This window comes from Erinaceus europaeus, chromosome 23, assembly GCF_950295315.1.
Source record: "Erinaceus europaeus chromosome 23, mEriEur2.1, whole genome shotgun sequence".
Classification (NCBI taxonomy): Eukaryota; Metazoa; Chordata; class Mammalia; order Eulipotyphla; family Erinaceidae; genus Erinaceus; species Erinaceus europaeus.
Genome location: NC_080184.1, coordinates 7,904,840 through 7,929,509, shown reverse-complemented (window position 1 = coordinate 7,929,509; position 24,670 = coordinate 7,904,840). Strand labels below are relative to the sequence as shown.

At 39.9% G+C, this 24,670-nt stretch overlaps 2 protein-coding genes across 7 annotated transcripts in view; one reads left to right on the top strand and one right to left on the bottom strand.

Annotated features, from left to right (window-relative positions):
• The window catches only part of LOC103123871 (zinc finger protein 709-like), a 236,158-nt gene that overhangs the window by 27,799 nt on the left and 183,689 nt on the right, over window positions 1-24,670 (bottom strand). For 2 of the 3 annotated variants that reach the window (XM_060182163.1, XM_060182160.1), the window contains exons 4-5: window positions 20,300-20,357; window positions 18,017-19,210 (exon numbers count right to left, since the gene is read on the bottom strand). In XM_060182163.1, the coding sequence (XP_060038146.1) occupies window positions 18,127-19,210; window positions 20,300-20,357 (1,142 nt within the window). In that variant the 3' untranslated portion in view covers window positions 18,017-18,126. Of the gene's footprint in view, window positions 1-18,016; window positions 19,211-20,299; window positions 20,358-20,529; window positions 20,657-24,031; window positions 24,162-24,670 lie in introns of all 3 variants that reach the window. The other variant, XM_060182161.1, reaches the window with a different exon arrangement.
• LOC132535583 (zinc finger protein 14-like) overlaps window positions 1-24,670 on the top strand; it is a 178,921-nt gene that overhangs the window by 78,568 nt on the left and 75,683 nt on the right. The window lies entirely within an intron of this gene.

Here is a 24,670-nt window from a genome sequence, read left to right as displayed (position 1 = left end):
TTTAAAAAAAGAAAGAAAAGAAATAAGAGAAAGAGCAACCCTTCTCCTCAAAAAAAAAAAAAAAAAAAAACTAGGTGTACCTTAGAAAAGAATAGAAGGGGGCCAGGTGGTGGCGCACCTGGTTAAGTGCTCACATCACAGTGCACAAGGACCCAGGTTCAAGCCCCTGGTCCCCACCTGCAGGGGGAAAGCTTCACGAGTGGTAAAGCAGGGCTGCAGGTGTCTCTCTGTCTTGCTCCCTTTGTATCTCCCCCGTCCCTCTCAGTGTCTCTCTGTCTCTATCCAATAATAAATAAATAAATGGAAACAAAAACAAATTTAAAAAAAAGAAAAGAATAGAAGACAGGATCATAGGGGGGAAAAAAGGTAAATATATGTAAGTAGAAATAGTTATATATGTAGTAGTCAACCCATATCTGTGATCTTGTGATAATTAATATTTCTGTGGGGATAACTGTGAAAGCATGGTAAGAGCATAGGGGAACTCCCATCATAAAGATGGAGGTCTGAAAAGATACCCCACCTGTCAACTCTCCCTTCCAGGGGTTGATCATGGAGGGAAAAGCTTTCCTGACTCAGTTTCCCCTTGTCAGTCTCCCAAGCATCACAAGAACCTACACCCCCTAACACTTAACTCATTTCCTTGTTATAAACCAAATGGTTTGCCTGATTAAAGTCCACTATAGTTCACCTGCTGTGATCACACATACTCTATATATCCATTCTGCCTTGACCAAAAGGCTCTTCCTTCCTATTTCCTTAAACCCCTCCTCCACTTTGATCTAACTCCTCTTATCTTATCTCTCTTCCTTCAAGGCTGCTCTCTGTCTGCTTCTCCCTTGCTGGGATAATTAAACTGTCCTTCTAAACACCTTCAGCTAATTGACTCTCTTACCCAATTGCCACTAATCACTCTGGAACTCTCCCTTACCACTATCAATTCTTCTCATTCCTTGGAACCTTCACCGTGAGAGTTCTGACCTTCAAAAGCCCACCCTTATCGCCACAAGTGAAAAAATGTCCTTTGTTCCCTTCTTCTATTTAAACCCTGCCTTCTGTACAATAAATGGATCATTTGCAACCAAAAGGTCTTCTGGTCTTATCCTGTTGTTAGCCTCTAGAGTTAACACGAGAGCCAATATGGTTTATCTCTGCTGCGAGTCCCCCACGCAAGTACCATCAGTTTCCAATGAAAGGAATGGAGACACCAAACTCTGGTGGTGAAAGAGTTGTGGAATTATACCCCTGTTATCTTATGATTTTGTCAATCAATGTTAAATCACTAATAAAATACATATATATATATATATATATATATATATATATATATATATATATATGAAAGAAATGGAGGCTTCCTTAATTTGCACTGAAAATGTGCACCCTGTGAGAGCCAAACAAGAAACCAGTGATCCTCTGGGCACAGCAGGATGCTACAGGGTGTTGACTCCTCCCAGTACTCAACCCTCCCAGCCTGATGATCCTGCCTGGGGCCATCCAGCCTTTTCCTTACCCCCCAACATGGTCAAGGGCCTGATTTCAGGTCCAGGCACTCATTCTCAGGACAGGACTCTGGACCACCATGGCCTTGATCACATAGAAAAGACAAGGAAAATCCATGATGACTGACAGTTGATAGCAGTCCGATACTGAGATTCTGATGTGGGAGACACTGATCCAGGAGGACACCACACAAAGGTGGAGATCCAGCAGGACTGCAGAGAGGATACTTGGGAAGACATGGACACAGGATTCTTCCAGATGTGTCCAGGTCACTTTTTTTCCCTAAACATTTCAGTTTCTATTTATTTATTTATTTATACAGACCAGATCACTGCTCGGCTCTGGCTTATAGTGGTGTGGGGGATGGAACCTGGGACTTGAGAGCCTCAGACATGAAAATCTCTTTGCATAACCATTATGCTATATTCCCACATTTTAAAAAAATATTTTATTTATTTATTTATTTATGAGAAATGTTAGCGAGCTAAAATCAAACCACCATCCACTGCAAGGAAGCAAAAGATGTTTATTCATGAATTCGAATCCGGGCCGAGTGGTGACTGACAGCAGTTCATCAGCTCGACCCCAAACAGGGCTCAAACCACACAATTTATAGAATTTCTGAATACACTCAGGGAGGGGGAACACATCACCTTATCAATCTATATCCAATAACATGCTATAGAAAACGCGGAATCCAATCATTTCAAACCTAGCAAAAAGCATGATCCATTCAAAGCAAAGCACGGGCTAGTTTCAAACATTGCAAAATCACACAACCAACAGAATCTAGCCAGGTAGGGTCACCACATCCTCCCGCCATCAGCTGCCCCTTCCTAGAAAATAATTTCCTTGTGCAAAGGCCCTGATAAGCCTTGCCTGTCTGCAGGGTCTTGGTAAACAACCGGTGGTTTAATGATTAGGTCCTGTTTTAGAGGAAAGGGCAAGGAATTTTCCATCTCACACTAAGCAGAAAAGCAACTATACTTAAAACTTTAAAACTACTGCATCTAACAAGAAAGAGTCAGGCATCGTTCTGGCACATGTGCCACCGGGGATCCAACTTGGGACCTCATGCTTGAGAGTCCAAAGCTTTATCACTGCACCACCTCTCAGACCACCAGGTCACTTTTAAGTAGCCTTTCCATATCTCTGCCCTGGGTGAAGGGTGCAGACTGCAGTGACTCCATGACAGACTCCAAAAACTGTAGAAATGAGACAGGCCCCAGTTTCAGAAGAACAGGTCCTGGAATTCAGGACCATTACTGGAAATTGAACCCACGGCCCTGAGTCTACAGGAACAAAGATAAGCTGAGCATTAAGAAAGGCATCTCCAGAGAGATAGACTGTTAAACATTCCCCACATTTCCCCTAGATGTATAAAGATAACCACAAGGCTAAGCTTGTCTTGTATGCTATGTAACCCATACCCTATATATCTCCACGTGTGCTGGGGTTTGAGGTCGAGCACCCAGAGCAGCTGTGAGGTTCAGCCCTAGCCCCATGCCCAGGATAGAAGTAAAGGCTCTTTGTTTTTACATCACTCTGGCGTCTCTTGGTGAATTTCTTGGATTACCGAACCTAACATGGGGACCTGTACTCACCATCTTCCTCCCTGAGTCTTCAGACTCCCTGCAATGTCCTCCTAGCTGTCTGAGGCACTATCCCACCAGCAAGACCTGGAGACAGAACAAGAGAGAGTGGTGGTACATATGGCGTTGACTGCTTCACTGCTCATGAAGCTGCTCCCTGCAGGGCTCTTGCTCATGGTAAAGTGTGTGCTTAACTTGGTGTGCCACTAATCAGCCCCATAAATAAAACATTTTAAAGATTTTATTTTTAAAGCTGAGGCTGGTGGTATTGTAGGTTTTTAACTGCTGAATCTTCTTGATGGCTACTCACGGGAAATATTTGCCCACCTTTACTTGCTTTATCTTCTCTCCAGGCACACCCTCTATAAAAGTTGATAGGTCAGCATTCCTGTCACTTAGAAATCTCTGGTTTTGATTGGATCTGAACATTATCCAATCAGAAGAGTAGTCGTGTGTGGCAAGGGCTTCACCCAATTAAATTCTTCTTCTTCTAGCGTTTGCCCTTCTTCCGTAGCCAGTCAACAGCGTCAGGTTGAGCCTGATGTCAAGTTTCGAGACCTCCTTTGAATCTGGAGAGGTGGCAGTCGTTGACTATGTGGGTCATAGTCTGTCTGGAGCCGCAGGGGCAGTTCGGGTCATCTCTGGCTCCCCAGCGATGGAACATAGCTGCGCACCGGCCATGGCCTGTTCGATAGCGATTGAGGAGGGCCCGATCATAACGTGCTAGGTCAAAGCCGGGTTGACGCTTGCAGGGGTCTGTGATGAGGTGTTTGTTCTTGACCTCAGCTGACTGCCAACTCTGTTTCCAAGAGTCTGGAACAGAGAAGTAGGTGTAGGAGTAGGAGACCAGATTGGACCAGATTGGATGACTCTGAGAGAGTGGACATGGACCAATCTGGGCTGCTGGTGGGCAGTGCTCCAAAGTAAAAGAAGACACTGTAGGAAGTAAGGCACAGTAGCAAACAATCTTGTGTTTCTGGGACACCACTTTTCTCTCTAGGTTGCTCTCATCTCCTGCTGATTAGGACCTTGAAGAGGAGTCTTCATATGTTCAATACTGAATGGGATATCGTGAGTGTGGTTCATTGAGCTGAGTTTGGGAGGGGTTCCTTGAGGCTTACAGTCCTGTGTTTCTGGGACACCACTTTTCTCTACTTTTCTCTCCGGGTTGCTCTCATCTCCTGCTGATTAGGACCTTGAAGAGGAGTCTTCATATGTTCAATACTAAATGGGATATCGCGAGTGTGGTTCATTGAGCTGAGTTTGGGAGGGGTTGCTTGAGGCTTGCTAGACTATTCTGGGATGGGGAGTCGGACAGTAACACAGCGGGTTAAGCACAGGTGGCGCCAAGCACAAGGACCGGCCTAAGGATCCCGGTTCAAACCCCGGCTCCCCACCTGCAGGGGAGTCGTTTCACAGGCGGTGAATCAGGTCTGCAGCTGTCTATCTTTCTCTCCCCCTCTCTGTCTTCCCCTCCTCTCTCCATTTCTCTCTGTCCTATCCAACAACAACGACATCAACAACAACAATAAAACAACAAGGGCAACAAAAGGGAATAAATAAATATTTTAAAAAGAGTTTTAAAAATTCTGTAATGAAGCCATGTGTCTGGGTCTCTCCTCCCTGTCAATCTATGGTCTCCACCGTACACTGGGGCTGGCCTTCCCTTGACCTGTCCTCATCCTTTGTGAGGGTGCTAAATAAGGTGTGCTCTATGGGTAGGGTATGAGATGACCATTCATCCACCACCACCCACTCCCCTTTTATTTCTCTCTCTCCCAGCACATGGATGCAGACTTCCTGGGTCCAGTACTATGCTCTCCTGAGTGTACTGGGATCTGGATCCAGGTTAGAGGAGCAAGGAAGGATTTGCTGACCCTAGGCAAGAAGGTCATTTTGGGGGACCAGCATGTTTGTCAGCACCTTGAATCCTCCAGTTGAGTCCAGTGTGGCTGTGACTGTCCTGCCTTCATTGTGACTTGGAGTTTTATTAGATATAAACTAAAGAATTCTAGGGTGGGGATAGGTACCATAATGGTTATGTGAAGAAACTCTTATCCCTGAGACTCCAAAGTCCCAAATTCAATCCTTCACACCACCATAAGCTAGAGCTGAGCAGTGCATTACTAGAAAGAAAAAAGAACACTTTTATTCTTTCTCATTTTTAATTTTTTTTATTTATAAAGTGGAAACACTGACAAGACCATAGAATAAGAGGAGCACAATTCCCACCACCAGGGCTCTGTATTCCATCCCCTACCGTGATATCTTTCCTATTCTTTAACCCTCTGGGAGCAGGGATCCAGGGTCATTATGGGGTGCAGAAGGTGGAAGGTCTGGCTTTTGTAATTGCTTCCCCGCTGAATGTGGGTTTTGTTTTTCTTATTGATAGGATTTAATTTTTTGTTGTCTTTTAAATAATCCCTGGAGCTGTTGCATTTTGTTTTTATTCAATTTATTCAGGCCTTTGCAGTGAATCCAACAAAAGTGTCCCAGGATTGGCTTGTCTTCTAATAAATTTGTTGGAGAAATATAAGTAGTTTCAAACCTTAAAGTGAGGGGCATGACAACTTGGAATAAAACTGTTGACACAATTATAGTGGTTCCAATGTAGTACACAGAAATTGAAAATGGGGGATCCTTCCTGTTTCCAGCTGGGAATCACAACTTGTTATTTTTTATGTTACCTATTATTGTATTATGTAGCACTATTCAGTTCTGACTTATGGTAGTCTAAAGATTGAACCAGAGATTTGGAAGTCTCAGGCTTGAAAATAATTTGCATAGTCACTGTCATTTAAAAAATTATCTGTAAAATGGAAATACTGACAATACCATAGGACGAGAGTGGTGCAAGTCCACAAAATTCCCACCACCAGAACCTTGTATCCAATCCCCTCCCTTGATAACTTTCCTATTCTTTATCCCTCTGGGTGTATGGACCCAGAATCACCATAGGGTGCAGAAGGTGGAAGGTCTGGCTTCTGTAATTGCTTCCCTGCTGAACATGGGCATTGACAGGTTGATCCATACTCTCAACCTGTCTCTCTCTTTCCCTAGGGGGCAGGGCTCTGGGGAAGTGAGACCCCAGGAAACATTGGTGGGTTCATTCATCAGCCCTGGGACTTTGGGTTGGCATCATGGTATCATCTGGAGCCTGATGACTGAAGAATCATTAAGATATAAAGCAGAACAAAATTTTAAGTAATCAGGAACCTAAAGGCAAGAATATAGCAGATGAAATTTGGGGTCTTTATTTTGGAAAAAGCTAGTAGATCTATTTTATGTATTTCTCAAAAAGACCATAACTTTACTAGTTTTTTCCTCAGCCTGACATCTGATATGCAGGTGAACCCAGGTTATTGTCTGGGGAGATGGTGTCATAGTTGGAAAAAGGACTAGAAAGCTGGATCAGGGAAGAAAGTAGCTCCCAAATATGGGGCAAGTATAACTGTAAACCCCATTGATTTGATCTGGGGCCCATAGTAAGCACAGGAGCCTATGTAACCTCTGAATCCCTGTAGGTCTGAGCTCACATTCTGTGGTCATGGCTTGGAACATTCCAGGCTGCACTAATTTCAGGACCTGTCTTCCTAGAGTGGTAGAGTACGTTGTCCAACCTCCCTTTGGAGAATGGAACATTCCCTACCATTGTTGATCCACATTGAGGGCAAGGTCCTATAGGGGCCCACAAAGCGGTCCATTATGTTTTCCTTTCTTTTTTATTTCTTTATATTTATTTATTGCTTTTGTTGTTCTTGTTGTTTTGTTATTGTAGTTATTATTGATGGTGTTGTTGTTGGATATGACAGAGAGAAATGAAGAGAGGAGGGAAAGACAGAGAAGGGGAGAGAAAGATAGAAACTTGCAGACCTGCTTCACCGCCTGTAAAGCAACTCCCCTGCAGGTGGGGAGCCTGGGGCTCAAACCGGGATCCTTCTGCCTGTCCTTGAGTTTTGCACCACCTGTGCTTAACCCGATGCACTACTGCCCGACTCCCCCATTATGTTTTTCATGATGGAGATGACCAGTGACAGTGAAGAGAAGGATCTGTTAGAGGTCTAGGCCCATTCTGTCTGTGTGGGAATTCCAGGGCTCCCTGACTAGAGCCCCAGGTGATGGGGTTGGTAGTGACTAAAGAGTCATCATTAGAGTATGCGGTCTCTTGCCCTTATTCAGTTTTTGTAGTCCTTACTTTGTCTGAGAAGGCTAGCTTTGGAATGATTGAGAGATGTATAATAGGAGGTAGGTGAGGAGGATAACTAGGTTTAAGTAGAAACTATTTCATTAGGAACTTTATGGTATCTTTTGGGTCTTTCTACTTGCTTCATTTATTGACTCACTGTAAACTACTGTGCACTTTTGCTGTTAGGTAAACATAAACCCTACCTCATGGACCCTGGTCTACATCTAGGTTTTGAGGTTTTTTTTAAAGAAGTGCACCATGCAGAATGGAATTAAGGAGTCCTATGAGCTGGGAAAGTCTCACCAGACTAATGAAGCTTAAAAGTTGAGCTTCCAGGGAGTCGGGCTGTAGCGCAGCGGGTTAAGCGCAGGTGGCTCAAAGCACAAGGACCGGCATAAGGATCCCGGTTCGAACCCCGGCTCCCCACCTGCAGGGGAGTCGCTTCACAGGCGGTGAAGCAGGTCTGCAGGTGTCTAGCTTTCTCTCCTCCTCTCTGTCTTCCCCTCCTCTCTCCATTTCTCTCTGTCCTATCCAACAACGACAACAACAATAATAACTACAACAATAAAAAAACAACAAGGGCAACAAAAGGGAATAAATAAATAAAATAAATATAAAAAAAAAGTTGACATTCCACGCCTGACGTCTCTGGACACAGTATGAAGTGAAATATGTGAAGATAGTACTGGTTGCATTGATTATGTTGGGATCAACAGATCCAGTATCATTTGGTATGACTTGAGAAAACATGAAGGAAAGTGAGCCCCACCCTAGAGGTTCCAGGACTGGGGAAAATATGGAGTTTTATATAGAAAGGGGAAGGTTAAGTGCAAGGACCAGCTTAAGGATCCCGGTTCGAGCCCCCAGATCCCCACCTGCAGGGTAGTTGCTTCACAAGCAGTGAAGCAGATCTGAAGGTGTCTGTCTTTCTCTCCCCCTCTCTGTCTTCCCCTCCTCTCTCTATTTATCTCTGTCCTAACAACAAGGACATCAATAACAACAACAATAAAAAGCAACAAGGACAACAAAAGGGAAAATAAATATAATTTTGAAAAAAGAAGGGAAGGTTACTACTGTCTTAGGGTTTAAGAAGGTAATAGATAGTTATTGCTATAGCCAAATTATTTGGCAATTGGGTTAATTTTGAACATCCCATTTTAGGATTTTCTGGATCATACCAGACCTAGCCATAATTTGTATTGTTTTATGCTATTTACCACTGTCATATTTTTAAAAATATTTTTATTGATTTATTTTGGCTAGGGTCAGAGATAAATTGAGAGGGTAGTGGGAGATAGAAAGGAAAAGAGAGATATACATAAAGTGCTCCTACACACCAGTCTTGAAACTCTCCTCCATTATGTGAGGACCAGGAGTTGAACCCAGGTCTTTGAGCACTGCAATGTGTATACTCAACCTGGTCCACTACCACTTTGCCCCTGTAATGAGATTTTTTTTTTTATTTCTTTTGGGGAATTAATGTTTTACATTCAACAGTAAATCTGTAATCAGATTTTAATGCAGTGTTGTGTAACATGACCTGAAAAACATAGGTTTGTACAATTCTGGTTAGTTCAGTTATAAAATGTGTTATTGTACAGAAAAAGATGGCCATGTGGTCCGCGAGGTGACACAGTGGATAAAGCATTGGATTCTCAACCATGAGGTCCTGAGTTTGATCCTTGGCAGTACATGTACCAGAGTGATGTCTGGTTCTTTCTCTCTGCCAATCTTTCTCATGAATAAATAAATTCTTAAAAAAATAATGAACACATATACTTTTTCAGTAGTTGAGAAAGTTTACAATTATTTAAGATCATAAAAGCTTCAGACAAGAGGCTAATAAACAGAATATTTACAGAACTTGCAAATCGCAACAATAAGACAACAAATAATCCCATCCAAAAAAGTGGGGAGAACATCTACAGAGTATTCACCACAGAAGAGATCCAAAAGGCCAAGAAACACATGACAAAATGCTCCAAGTCTCTGATTGTCAGAGAAATGCAAATAAAGACAACAATGAGATACCACTTCACTCCTGTGAGAATGTCATCCATCAGAAAAGGTAACAGCAGCAAATGCTGGAGAAGTTGTGGGGGCAAAGGAACCCTCCTGCACTGCTGGTGGGAATGTCAGTTGGTCCAACCTCTGTGGAGAACAGTCTAGAGAACTCTCAGAAGGCTAGAAATGGACCTACCCTATGATCCTGCAATTCCTCTCCTGGGGATATATCCTAAGGAAACCAACACATCCATCCAAAAAGATCTGTGTACATATATATTCTTGGCAGCACAATTTGTAATAGCCAAAACCTGGAATCAACCCAGGTGTCCAACAACAGATGAGTGGCTGAGCAAGTAGTGGTATATATACACAATGGAATACTACTCAGCTATAAAAAATAGTGACTTTATCAACAACAAAACAACAAATAACCCCATCCAAAAATGGGGGAGGACATGGACAGAATATTCACCACAGAAGAGATCCAAAAGGCTGAGAAACACATGAAAAAATGCTCCAAGTCTCTGATTGTCAGAGAAATGCAAATAAAGACAACAACAAGATACCACTTCACTCCTGTGAGAATGTCATACATCAGAAAAGGTAACAGCAGCAAATGCTGGAGAGGGTGTGGGGGTCAAAGGAACCCTCCTACACTGCTGGTGGGAATGTCAATTGGTCCAACTTCTGTGGAGAACAGTCTGGAGAACTCTCAGGAGGCTAGAAATGGACCTACCCTATGATCCTGCAATTCCTCTCCTGGGGATATATCCCAAGGAACCCAATATATCCAAATATAATCCAAAAAGATATAATATCCAAAAAGATCTGTGTACACATATGTTCTTGGCAGCACAATTTGTAATAGCCAAAACCTGGAAGCAACCCAGGTCCAACAACAGATGAGTCGCTGAGCAAGTTGTGGTATATATACACAATGGAATACTACTCAGCTGTAAAAAATGGTGACTTCACTGTTTTCAGCTGATCTTGGATGGACCTTGAAAAATTCATGTTAAGTGAAATAAGTCAGAAAGAGAAGGCTGAATATGGGATGATCTCACTCTCAGGCAGAAGTTGAAAAACAAGATCAGAAGAGAAAACACAAGTAGAACCCGAAATGGAATTGGCATATCGCACCACAGTAAAAGACTCTGGGGTGGGTGGGTGGGGAGAATACAGGTCCAAGAAGGATTCAGAGGACTAGTGGGGGTTGTATTGTTATATGGGAAACTGGGGAATGTTATGCATGTACAAACTATTGTACTTACTGTTGAATGTAAAACATTAATTCCCCAATTTAAAAAAAAGTTAAAAAATTAGATAAATGACTTAGCCAAAAATGGCCAAAGAGAATTACCTTGTTAACAAATAGTTACGGAACAAGTAGATATAGATCTGTAGTAATAAAATGAACCTACATCCATATTTATATGTAGGGACAAAAAAAAAGGTGACTTCACAGTTTTCAGCTGATCTTGGATGGACCTTGAAAAATTCATGTTAAGTGAAATAAGTCAGAAACAGAAGGATGAATATGGAATGATCTCACTCTCAGGCAGAAGTTGAAAAACATGATCAGAAAAGAAAACACAAGTAGAACCTGAAATGGAATTGGCATATTCCACCAAAGTAAAAGACTCTGGGATGGGTGGGTGGGGGAGAATACAGGTCCCAGAAGGATGACAGAGGACCTAGTGGGGGTTTTAATTTTATATGGAAAACTGGGAAATGTTATGTATGTACAAACGATTGTATTTACTGTCAAATGTAAAACATTAATTCCCAAATAAAGAAATTAAAAAAAAGAAAGATCATAAAAGCTCTGTAGATAACAGTTGAGAAAGTCAGTCTATTTTAATTTGTTATATTGATTTGACAGCATTTACAAAATCATAGTATTTCAGGGATATACTTTCTCACCCATACATGGATCTAGTCTTCTGGATTCCACATATGAGAGTAATAATCTGACACTTAGCTTTCACCTCTCAATTCAGTTAGTACTCCAGGCAGCATTAAGCTGAGACTTGGGTTAAATACTAAGGCTCTTAGGCAGTTTAGCAGAGTTGATCATGGACTTTTGTTGAAAGAGATGTTAAATAGTCTGCTCTGCTCCACATAGATCTGGTTGAGGCAGGTAAGTGCAGTTCATACTCCCCACTGAAGCAGCAAAATTTGCCAGTTGGAAAGACCTTAAAAAAATGTTGGCGAGAGGGTGGGGGTATAGCACAATGGTTATGCAAAGAGACTTTCATGCTTGAGGCTCTCAAGTACCAGGTTCAATACCCCACACCAACATAAGCCAGAGCTGAGCAGTGCTCTGGTAAAAAAAATAAAAATAAAAAAAGGTTGGAGAGGTTGGAGGGTAGCTAGCATAATGGTTATGCAAACAGACTCTTATTCTTGAGGCTCCAAAGTCCCAGGTTCAAGCCCCTGCACCACCATAAGCCAGAGCTGAACAGTGCTCTGGTAAAAAATAATAATAATAATAAAACAGATTAGAGAAACACTGTGTATGCTACATAGATTAGCTCATTGTTTCTAAATCTCTCCTTTTAACATTGCAATACTAGGAAGTTGAGACTTTTTAAAAACAATTTTATTTATTTATTCATACAGAGATAAAGAAACAGATATCACTCTGGTACATGTACTTCCAAGGATTGAACTCAGGACCTCATGCTTGAGAGCCCAGTGCACCACCTCCTGGACCACAACCTTTTATGTTGATAATGTCCTACGTATAAGTGCAGTGTTATCAAGTGAAAAAAGCTGTTCTAAGTGAAAAAAACAAAAACTGTTCTTGTGGATTTAAAGCATATTCTCAAGGTGCTGCTGTGATTACAATTCATTTTCTCTTATGTCTCTTTCTCTCTCCTTTTTTTAAAAATTTTATTCATGAGACAGATGGGAGGATAGAAAGAAATAACCAGACATCTCTGGTACAAGCCCTGTCGGGTGCAACCTCACTACCTCCTGCTTGAGAGCCCAGTGCTTTATCTACTACACCACCTTTTAGATCACACCATAATTCATTTTCTCGAATGAAAAGGACAGAGAAGAAAGAGAAATTAGCAGTCCTTCAAGGAGGTGACCTGTCCCAGGTCAGAGGCTGTGTCTGAACCAAAGTAAGATGTTCTCTATAGGATTATGTTGTGTGTTAAAGAAATTATAGCTATTAAGGGACCAGGTCGTGGTGCACCAGGTTGAGTGCACATGTTACTGTACACAAGGACCAAAGTTTGAGCCCTGCTCCTGACTTACAGGGGGAAAGCTTTGTGAGTGGTAAAGCAGTGTTGCAGGTGTCTCTCTGTCTCCCTACCACCTCCTTTCATCTCAAATTCTGGCTCTCTCTATCCATTAAATAAAGATACTAAAAAATAAGTAAGATTTATTTGAAAAAAGATATAGATATTGAAAGCCAGTGTCACATTTGGGATCAAATGGGTGTTGATGTTGTGCTCTACAGTGGCAAAGAGGAAGGTGAGAGCACAATGTTAACTATAGCTGTGCCACCTGAATGGAGGACACATCAGAGACTGTGATCAAGTCACTCTACTCAGGCATCTTTAAAACTACTCCGGGTAATAAGTCAGGCTTAGTTATCTTTGATGTTCAGTCATTAGCACACCTAGTTGAGTTCACAAAGCTAGTTGATCAAGGGTCTGTGTTAAAAACCTTGTTCCCAGCTGCAGGGGCAGCTCCATAAGTGGTGAAGCAGGACCACAGGTTTCTCTTTCTCTCTCTCCCTTCCTCCTTAACTATCCGTCCTCTCCCAATATCTCTCTCTTTCATTAAATTAAAGGAAATATATGGTAAAAAGAAAAATATTTCCTATAGCAGTGGTTCTATCATACAGGTACTAAATTCAGTAATAGCTGATGACTATTTTTTGAATTTTAATTAAAAATAGATATAAGTTTATATTTTATTAAAGTTTTATTATAATTGTATGTTTAAATTACCTTTCATATTTTTTCTAATTTATTCCTAATATATTTTAGCATCCAAAATTTACTGCATATCTATGTGTTGAATTTTGAGAGGCCAGTGAACAGAACATCACCTAGAAAGTCCCATGGGAATTAATTTAGTATTTTTAGTACAGCTATATCTGTTACCAATTTTAGATTAACACACTCAGTCTAATTTTCATGTTTGTACCTAGTTGTACAAAAATATTAGGTTGGGTTATCAATACTACATAAGAGGATTTTTTTTTTTAAATAAGTGAAACGTTCAGCTCTGATTTATGATGGTGTAGGGGATTGAATCTGGGACTTTGGAGCCTCAGTAGAGATTATCTTCACATATCTGTTATGCTGTCTACCCATGATCCTCCTATTTTAATGAAAAAAACATTTAAGAAATATGCTGACCATTTTGATTGGTTTTGTTGTCTATATTTTATTTCTCATTTGTGTTCCAATAATGGCTGGCATGATCGTCAGATTACAGGCATATAGTTCCCCATCAGGCACAATGCCACAGTTCTGTTCCTTCTCCATCCCCCAAATCCATGCTTTCCCAACGATAACCACCACAATGTTATAAACATATGTTGCCCTATGTTTTAAACTTTAATGTAGATATAGAAGTGTAGCATTTTTAAACTTTAAATAGTACTCTCCATGAGCTTTCAAAATTCACAATGGTCATATATCATTGTCATATATCACTGTCTGCAGTTTGTCATCTCCTAATAGGAAGTCCTGTACTAATGGTACTCTCTCTTCACCACTATACCCCATAGTCTGCTGAATATCTCTCTGTTCCTATGTCTGCTGTGATGTTAATTTTTTTCTTATCTTTGTCTTTCTTTTTTTTTGTGGAATAGAAAAAAGTTGAGAGGGGAGGGACATGGAGGAAAGAGACTACAGCTCCACTTCATCACTCATAGCTTCCCTCCTGCAGATGGGCACCTGGGGCTTAAACTCAAGTACTTTCACATGGCAACAGGTGCTCTTAAGTGAGTACCGCAACTGCTCAGCCCCCAAACTCTGTTATTCATAAAAATAAATAAGGACCGGTGCAAGGATCCCAGTTTGAGCCTCCAGCTTCCCACATGCAGGGGAATCACTTCACAAGTGGTGAAGCATGTCTGCAGGTGTCTATCTTTCTCTCCACCACTCTGTCTTCCCCTCCTCTCTCCATTTTCTCTCTGCCCTATCCAACAATTATGACATCAATAATAACAATAAGAACTACAACAATAAAAAAACAAAAGCAACACAATTCTTTTTTTAAAAAACTATCTTTACTTTGTATATGAATGAATTTTTGCAAAATTTTTCAAATCTCTGTATAGTTGGTCATATATATATTAGTATTCCTTATGAAATCTCCTCACCTAAAAAGAGCATATCCCCATAGTTTTGTAACATCCCATGGGTGTAAAACCTTTCTTGCCTGGTCCAGATACTATTTCTCTTCCTGAGACAATTCTTTTTTTTTTTTTTTTTAGTATTTATTTATTTTCCCTTTTGTTGCTCTTGTTTATTATTGTAGTTATTATTCTTGTTGTCATTGTTGGACAAGACAAAGAGAAATGGAGAGAGGAGGGGCAGACAGAGAGAGGGAGAAAAAAGATACCTTGAGATCTGCTTCACAACTTGTGAAGTGACTACCCTGCAGGTGGGGAGCTGATGTCTGGAACAGGTATTCTTAAGCTGGTCCTTGCACTTTGCGCCACATGTGCTTAACCCACTGTCCTACCACCTGACTCCCTCCGGAGACAATTCTAAGGCCACATCCTTGAGTCAGTGGTCTCTCCGTTCATCATGGTCTGTATATGGCTGCAGATAGTGCAAACACTAGCCAGTTCCTTACTATTTCCCCACCATTTGTCAAATCAGAGCTGCTTCTTTTTCTTTCTGAGGAGACTGAGCTCTACATTGATGTGGTTGAAGTCCCTCCACAGGGAGCCCCTGGGGCCCTTCAAGGTGACCGTGAGACCCTTCAGAGAGATGTTGACATTCTCTGGGTTTTTTTTTTTAATATTTTATTTTATTTATTTATTCCCTTTTGTTGTCCTTGTTGTTTTATTGTTGTAGTTATTGTTGTTGTCGTCGTTGTTGGATAGGACAGAGAGAAACGGAGAGAGGAGGGGAAGACAGGGGGAGAGAAAGATAGACACCTGCAGACCTGCTTCACCGCCTGTGAAGCGAACTCCTCTGCAGGTGGGGAGCCGGTTGACATTCTCTGGAATGTCGACAGTCTGGTTGCTGAGAATGGTCTTCATTCTCGCAGTAGACATGGCAAAGGAACTTCTTTCGTCCACATCAACTCTTTTTACTGTAGTAACAAAAACAACAAAAGATCTAGGAATAAACCTAACCAAAGAAGTGAGAGACTTGTATAGTGAAAATTATGAGACTCTCTCTCTCCCCAGGTTTCCATGTGTTCAGGTAGGTGAGTGTGGCCTACAGCTCCCTGTGTCTAAAGGAACCAAGCAGCCTCTCCCTCATAAATATTCACTGTATTAGGCAGAGTAGTGCACTCACCAACCCTCTGTGCTTCCAGGGGAATTAGACAAGCCTCTCGCCCACAGGATTCACCTTATTGGTGCTGGCATGTTATCATATACATGTAAATTTCTCACATGCTTATTAAAAATTCTATCATTTCCTGATTGTTTTTATGTACTGCAAGTAAAAATGGTGTTAGACCAGCCTGAGAAACAGAATATCAATGTATAGTTTGCAAAATCACATCTTTGTACCGCATTTTAAAACATAAACATATGCTAAAAAGAAATAAAATGTTGTTCCAGTGGTCCGGGAGGTGGAACAGTGGATAAAGCATAGAACTCTCAAGCATGAGGTCCTGAGTTCAATCCCCACAGCACATGTACTAGTGTGAAGTCTGGTTCTTTCACTCTCTTCTATGTTTCTCATAAATAAATAAATTCTTAAAAAAATAAAATGTTGTTCCTAAATAAAAACAATGAAGAGTATTGATATAAAGATGAGAACTCTACACTTCCAAGTTAAAAAAGGTCATCAATCCCAATCTTGTAAGCTAAAACACCTGATGACAACAAAAATATGCATACGAGATAAGATAGGATAAGAGGTACAATTCCACACAATTCCACCACCAGAACTCCCATATCTTATCCCATCCCTTGATAGTTTTCCTATCTTTATCCCTCTGGGAGTATGGACCCAGAATCTTATGGGGTACAGAAGGTGGGAAGTCTGATTTATCTTCAATGGTTTTCTCTCATGTACAAGTTGTTTAGTAGTCAAGTATTTCCACCATATATACACACAGTCTTGTTTCTTTATTTTTTATTATTTATTTTCCCTTTTGTTGCCCTTGTTGTTTTGTTGTAGTTATTATTATTGTTGTTGATATCGTTGTTGTTGGATAGGACAGAGAGATATGGAGGAGGGGAAGACAGAGAGGAAGAGAAAAACAGACACCTGCAGACCTGCTTTACCACCTGGGAAGTGATTCTCCTGCAGGTGGGGAGCCGGGGGCTCGAACCAGGATCCTTATGCTTTGCGCCACATGCGCTTAACCCGCTGCGCTACCGCCCAACACCCTTGTTTCTTTTATTTTTTATTAACTTTATTTTTATTTGACAGAGACAGCCAGAAATGGAGAGTAAGAGGGACACAGAGAGGGAGAGAGAGAGAGACACCTACAGCCCTACTTCACCACTCAAGAAACTATCCTCTAGCAGGTGGGGATCAGGGGCTTGAACCTAGATCCTTGCACATATATACTCAACCAGGTGCACTACCACCCAGCCCCAAGGTCTTGTTTCTAATGCTAGTGCATTCATGTATGTAAAAAATGTCACTCTATTTAAATATTTCATCATTTTCACATTAATAGACTTTCAGTATCAAATTGGCTTTTCTATGTATTAGAATTGAAGATGAAGATAGTCCAGGAGGTGGTGCAGTAATATAGCTTTAGTCTCTCAAGCAGTAAGTCCCAAGTTCAGTCCTCACAGCACAGACATGTACCTGAGTGAAGTCTGATTCTCTCTGTATCTCTCCCAATCATCCTCCATGAATAAATACATATTTAGAAATATTTAAAAAATAAAATTAAAGATGAAGAATTGAAATACTTATTCATATTCCTTACAAGCACATAGTTATGGGTTCACTAGTTTATTAAGAAAATATGATTTTGGGACTCTGGGGCTAGCACAGCAGGTTAAGCACATGTGGCAAAAACACTAGGACTGGTGTAAGGACCCCGCTTCAAGTCCCTGGCTCCCCACCTGCAGGGGCATCACTTAACAGGTGGTGAAGCAGGTCTGCAGGTGTCTATCTTTCTCTCCCCTCTCTGTCTTCCCCTCCTCTCCATTTATCTCTGTCCTATCCACCAAGAACATCAATAATAACTACAACAATAAACCAACAAGGGCAAAAAAAAGCGGATAAATAAAAATAAATTAAAAAAAGAAAATATGATCTCTAATTATTTTTAAAATTTTACTTAATGTTTTCTCTGCACTGTGAGCATTTTCATGTGACTGAAGATTACCAAAATCACTGTTAAAGTAATACTGTGCTTATTTTCATATGCTCTGAGTAGTGGAATAACTGAAAGTTTTTCTGTATTGTCAATATTATATTACTAGGGTTTCTCTCCATTGTGCATTATTTCTTGTGATTAAAGATGACTGAAATGACTGAATGTTCCACTGCATCATCTATATTCATAGGCTTGCTCTCCATGTGAGTTCTTTTTATAACCTTACGAGCAGAGGAATCACCAAAGGCTTTACTACATTGTTTCCATTCCTAGAACTTCTCTCCACTGTGAGGTTTTTCATGTCTCAGAAGATGACTGGATCATCTGAATGTTTTCCTACACTGTTTTACATTCATAGGGCTTCTCTCCACTGTGCATTCTTTCATGTGTCCTAAGATTACTGGAATAACCGAATGTTTTCCTACACTGTTTACATTCATACGGCTTCTCTCCACTGTGAGTTCTTTCATGTCTCCAAAGAGTACTGGAACAACTGAATGTTTTCCTACACTGTTTACATTCATAGGGTTTCTCTCCACTGTGAGTTCTTTCATGTGTCCGAAGATGACTGGATTGACTGAATGTTTTACTACATTGTTTACATTCATAGGGCTTCTCTCCACTGTGCGTTCTTTCATGTGTTTGAAGATTACTGGACTGACTGAATGTTTTCCTACACTGTTTACATTCATAGGGCTTCTCACCCCTGTGCCTTCTTTCATGATTCCGAAGAGCACTGTTATCACTGAATGTTTTACTACACTGTTTACATTCATAGGGCTTCTCTCCACTGTGCGTTCTTTCATGTGTTTTAAGATTACTGGATTGACTGAATGTTTTACTACATTGTTTACATTCATAGGGTTTCTCTCCACTGTGAGTTCTTTCATGTGTCCGAAGAGTACTGGATTGACTGAATGTTTTCCTACACTGTTTACAGTCATAGGGTTTCTCTCCACTGTGAGTTCTTTCATGAGTCTGAAGATGACTGGATCGACTGAATGTTTTACAACACTGTTTACATTCATAGGGTTTCTCTCCACTGTGCGTTCTTTCATGTTTCCGAAGAGTACCGCTTTCACTGAATGTTTTCCTACACTGTTTACATTCATAGGGCTTCTCTCCACTGTGCGTTCTTTCATGTTTCTGAAGTTTACTGGGACAACTGAATGTTTTCCTACATTCTCTACACTCATAGAGTTTCCCTCCACTCTCAGTTTTTTCATGTCTCCGAAAATCACCAGGTTGACGGAATGTTTTCCTACATTGCTTACGTTGATATGGTTTCTTTCCAATAGGAATTCTTTTCTGTTTTTTAAGCTGACTGATATATGTGAATACTTTGTTGTACACTTCACATTCTTGAGGTTTCCCACTATTTTGACTTTGTTTTTCGGCCTCAGAGATTTTCATTATATTACTGGAAAACAGTGAGAATTTACTTAATGATATTGTAATGAAAAAAATGAAACTTTACTTTATGAAGAAAATACAAGTCATTATTATACATAACAAAAATTCATAGATACTATCAATACATTTGACTGAAAATGTTTATACTGACAAAATTACAATAATAAATTAAAATTATATAAAGGCTCTTATATTTAAAAAGAAAAAGATGCTCAAAGAAAAAGATGATAAATACTAAATAGTTAGTATAATACATAAGAGAGTTAAACCACAACCAATAATATACTCAATCTTTGCATTTTGTGCCATGTGAGCTTAACTGCTGAACAACCACCTGACTCCCCCTTGCCTTATTTCTAAAAGTTTCCATTTCTCTCCTATCTGTGTCAGAAATTTTTTATGAAGTGGAAACAAATGATAATCCAGAACAGCATTTTCTTACATGTACTGCCATTGATTTAAATGAGAACCTCAGGCTTATACATCACATTCATCATTATTTGAGTCAATTACCAACTATTCGATAAGCTATACATGTCATCATTTTATATGAAATACTTTAAGAATTATCTATTTATATCAGTCATTATAAATTCTCTTTACTTTAAAAAGATTGTATTATAGGGAGTCAGACAGTAGTGCAGTGGGTTAAACACACATGGTGCAACTTGAAAACACTAATGTAAGGATCCGGGTTCAAGCCCCTGGCTCCCCACCTGCAGGGGAGTCATTTCACAGACAGTGAAACAGATCTGCAAATGTTTATCTTTCTCTCCCCCTCTCTGTCTTCCCCTTATCTCTCCATTTATCTCTGTCCTATGCAACAATGATAACATCAATAACGACAACAACTACAACAATAAAAGAACAAGGGCAACAAAGGGGAATATTAAATAAATATAAAAAAATAAATGTTATAAAAAAAGATTGTGTTATAGCAGTAGCCAAGCAATAGTTCAAATACTAGAGAGCACACACTTAGGAACACATAAGGGTCCATTCATTTAGGGAAATCGTAAAGGTAAAAAAATCCAAGAGATGTTCACAGTAGCCTTCTGGGTAGGACAGTGTATTTTATTATGAATGAGATTCAAACCTTTTACTTCCTTGGTCGTTATAATGCTCTTTGATGGAATGTTCCCCTTGTAATTTTCCTAAAAATACAAAAGGTATTAGAAAGGGTACAAATATATTGAATTTTTGATCCCTCATGAGTCACAATCACAATCATGCCCCTTTCACTTAACAGTGTCTCTGCATACATTGGTGAACAATGGTGAAAAACGTATGTCTTTTCATTGAGAAATGAATGAATATTATAATTACCTATCAACAGAAAGTTTCTAAAGTTCTCCCACATCACATTTCTGTAGAGTTTCTTCTCTGTAGAATTTAATAGTGCCCACTCCTCTTGAGTGAATATCACTGCTACATCTTCATAGGTTATCGAGCACTAAAACACAGTGTATTTATTTATATGAGAAAACACTGTTCATACTGACAGCAGATTAGACATTCATGATCTACTTTATGAAGTCAGTGACTGTCTCATCACCAAACATATCAAATACCCCACTCTCATGGTCTAGAATGTGATAAAATAATTGGTAAGTGAGTACAACTTTGTGCTGTCAACAGGTCCTGAACCCAATGCCTAGAATCTCATATGACAGTGATATTATTATAAAGTGCACTTGGAAGGACAGATAAACAGGTCCAAGCATAACTGAGTCAGGTTTGGGATAGCAGTTAGTGAACAACTTAATTTTTTACATTTTTCTGTTTTCATCACTGAGATTTTAGTGTTCCATGTTATAATTTTAGGAAGAAAAAAATGAAAGAAGAAAGACACCCCAGAATGGGAACTCCTGTGTGGTAGACGCTTGACTTAATTGAGGACCATGCACATGGCAAAGAAACAATAAGTAAATGTAATTTAAAAAAAAAAAAAAAAGGAGGGAGTCAAGTGGTAGCACAGCAGGTTAAGTGCAGGTGGCGCAAAGTGCAGGGCTCAGTGTATGAATCCGGTTGGAGCCCCCGGCTCCCCACCTGCAGGAGAATCGCTTCACAGGTGGTGAAGCAAGTCAGTAGGTGTCTATCTTTCTCTCCTCTTCTCTCTACTCCCCTCCTCTCCATATCTCTCTGTTTTATCCAACAATGACAAGATCAATAATAACAACAGTAATAACAACAATAATAAAAAAACAAGGACAACAAAAGGAAATAAATAAATATTTTTTAAAAAGGAAAAACTTTTAAAAATGACTTAAATTGGAGGTCAGTTTGTGGCTTAAAAAACAGTGGAAGTCACCCATGTTCAGCGGGGAAGCAATTACAGAAGCCATAATTTACACCTTCTGCACCCCATAATGATCCAGGGTCCATCCTCCCTGAGGGAGAAAACATAGGGAAACTATCAAGGGAAGGGATTGAATATGGAGACGCGGGGGTAAGAATTGTGTGGAAATGTACTCCTCTTATTCTATAGTCTGGTCAGTATTTCCATTTTATAAAAAATTTTTAAAAAAAGAAGACACATGACTGACATTACAGGACACTTCCAAGTAAGTGCACATACTTATTGTCTAGAATTGGATCCAACAATAACAGCATCTATTTGTGAGAGAGAAAAAAACATACTTGCTCCTTAAAATTGAATAAATAAAATTAGATAAAAAGAGAGCACCATAGTCAGGAAATCTTGGATTTCCCCAGAGATATTATGGACCAAGACCTCTAATATCTCTCCACCATTACTGGCCACTACTATCAAATTTGGGAACTATTCTCTGCCTTAATCCAGTTTTCTAGTTCTATTCTCAACTCTGATGCCATCTTCCCAAATAATATTTTTAGTCCATCTTTATGTTACTATCAAGCTCAAGCAAAAATCACTCAAATCATGGGCCCATAGGAAAATACCTAAAGAAGACTATATAGCTTCATTATACTTTAAAATTCCTATTCTAATCTGCTCTAATCTTACTTTCTGGTTCCTGTTTACTAAACATTTTGTTCTGCTTTATGTCTTACTATCTTTCACCAGGTTGCAGATGCTATGATTCCATCTTGAATACTCTTGATAGATGACTTCTACAGTGTGCCCTAGAACTACAATTCTCCTGAACTCTACCTTTGTAAACAAACAAACAGGCTGGGGGTATAGATCAAAAGTGCCAATGTCCATGTCCAGCAGAGAAGCAATTGCAAAACTCAGAACTCCCACCTTCTGTACCACATGCACAGTTTTTGTCCACACTCCCAGAGGGGGAAAATGTTAGGGAAATATGACTAGTTGGCTCTGGAACCCAATTCTATCAGGACAGTGAAAGAAAAGAGGAAAAAAGCAATGATACTCAGCTATTGGTATAGGTGATACTTAGAAAGGAAGAGAAGGGTCATAATAAAAATTATATATTTGTAGAAATAACATTCACTGCAGTTAGCTTCCAGTGGAGGAAATTAAGACACAAAACCCTGGTGCTGAGAACACTGTGGACTTTTATGCCCTGGATACTTTATAATTTTAATATCAATATTAAATCACTAACAAATTAAATAAAAGGAGAGGAACAAAGAGAGATTTCACCAGTTTGAGAGTGTGCCTTGACATGAATAAGACCCAGATTCCAGACCTGGAAGCATATCACACCATAGCAAGAGGGGAGCTATCTCTCAATAAACACGTAGCCCAGGAAAGGTGAAATTACATTTGTGCAAGGCAGTACCTTGGGAAAAGAAAAATGTTGATAAAAGAAATGAAGGAATAGAATGGAACAAGTCTTCCTAACATGTTTTGCATATCCCTTTCAATTTTTCAAACCCATGAATAATGGTGCCACACTGCATTAATTTCTTGGGTCAGGGTAGTTAATTATGTGAACAGTCTGACATAGAACAGACACCTTACTCAATAGAAATACTGGAATAATGGCCTTAATTCAAGCTGTGAAAAGAAAGCATTCCCCATTGTTGCATGCCACAATTAGATAAGAATTTTTCTCCTACCATCAGGGTTATTGCTGGGAATTGGTGCCAGCACTACAATCTATGGCTCTAGGCAGAGATTTTATTTCTTTTGTCCTGTTTGTCTGTAATTGAATATGATTGATATAAATTGAGAGGGAATGGGGCAGATATAGAGGGACAAAGAAAGACAGACTCCTGAAGACCTACATGTCTTCTTGTTAAGTAACCCCCCCCCCCCCCCCGATCCTGGTGGAGAACAGAACTTGACACTGGGTTATTTCCCATGGTAACTTATATGCCTAACAGGGGGTCCCCATCAAGATAAGTATTTTCATAGTATACAGAGTGCTTGGGTAGAAAGGAATAAAAGCCTTTGGGTATAAGAAGGTATGTTCTGATGAACTTCATTTCTCTTAGTGGAATAATTTATTTATTTCCTACAAATCATGAGAGGAAGAAAAGGGAAAGAAACCAGAGTACCACTAATGAGGTTTCTCTCTTCACGTCTCTGTGTGGTGTGAGGGATTGAAACTCACTATCTGGGTATGAAACTCAAAAAAGTCTTTTTCAGGATCTTCATGGTGGCACACACAGTAGAAAGCATATATTCCAGGTTCAATGGAGGAACAGTACTGTGATGTTTCTTCTTCACTTTCCCTCCCTCCTCTCTTTTTCTCATATCTACCTAATATCTGTATCTATATATCATGGCAGCAAAGACTGGTGACAAAATAAGTTTTTAAGTAAATATTCAGGCAAATCAGAAGCAGTGAAATGAACACTCATAACAGAAAATGCACATATAAATTAAAATACAACTCAGGAGGAAAAAGAATCAGATCTGGCATATGTCATTTACCTGAGAAAGTGTCATTTCTCCCTCTTTCTCTCAATTTCTTTTCAGGCCAGAAAATGAAAAGAAGCAGTATCTTCAGACTGTGATTTGCCTCCACAAGCCAGGCCTCTTGGCTTGACAGCAAGCACTATGCCTGCAGGGAATGTAAAACTGGGAATTGGTAATCAAAGTTAGGACACCTAGGGATTACTGGCAAACAGTTTTTATATCTGGCACACCAGGTCCAGAATTAGTTAATAACAAAAGCTCCTGGGCCCTGATGTGTTGTAAGATTTTGGGAGTTGGGTAGTAGTGCAACGGGTTAAGCACACATGGCAAGAAGCGCAAGGACGACATAAATATCCGGGTTTGAGCCCCTGGCTCACCACCTGCATGGGAGTCACTTCATAGATGGTGAAGCAGTTCTGAAGATGTAAATATTTCTCTTCCCCTCTCTGTCTGATCCTCCTCTCTCCATTTCTCTCTGTCTTAACAACAATGACATTAGTAACAACAATAATAAAAAAAAAAAAAAAAAGGCAGCCAAAGGGAATATAAGTAAATATTAAAATAAAAAAGATTTCCAATTTATACATAAAGAAAAGTTAAGAAAAATGTTTCACAGGTATGCATACAAGGACTAAGAGATGGGCAGAGGTCACA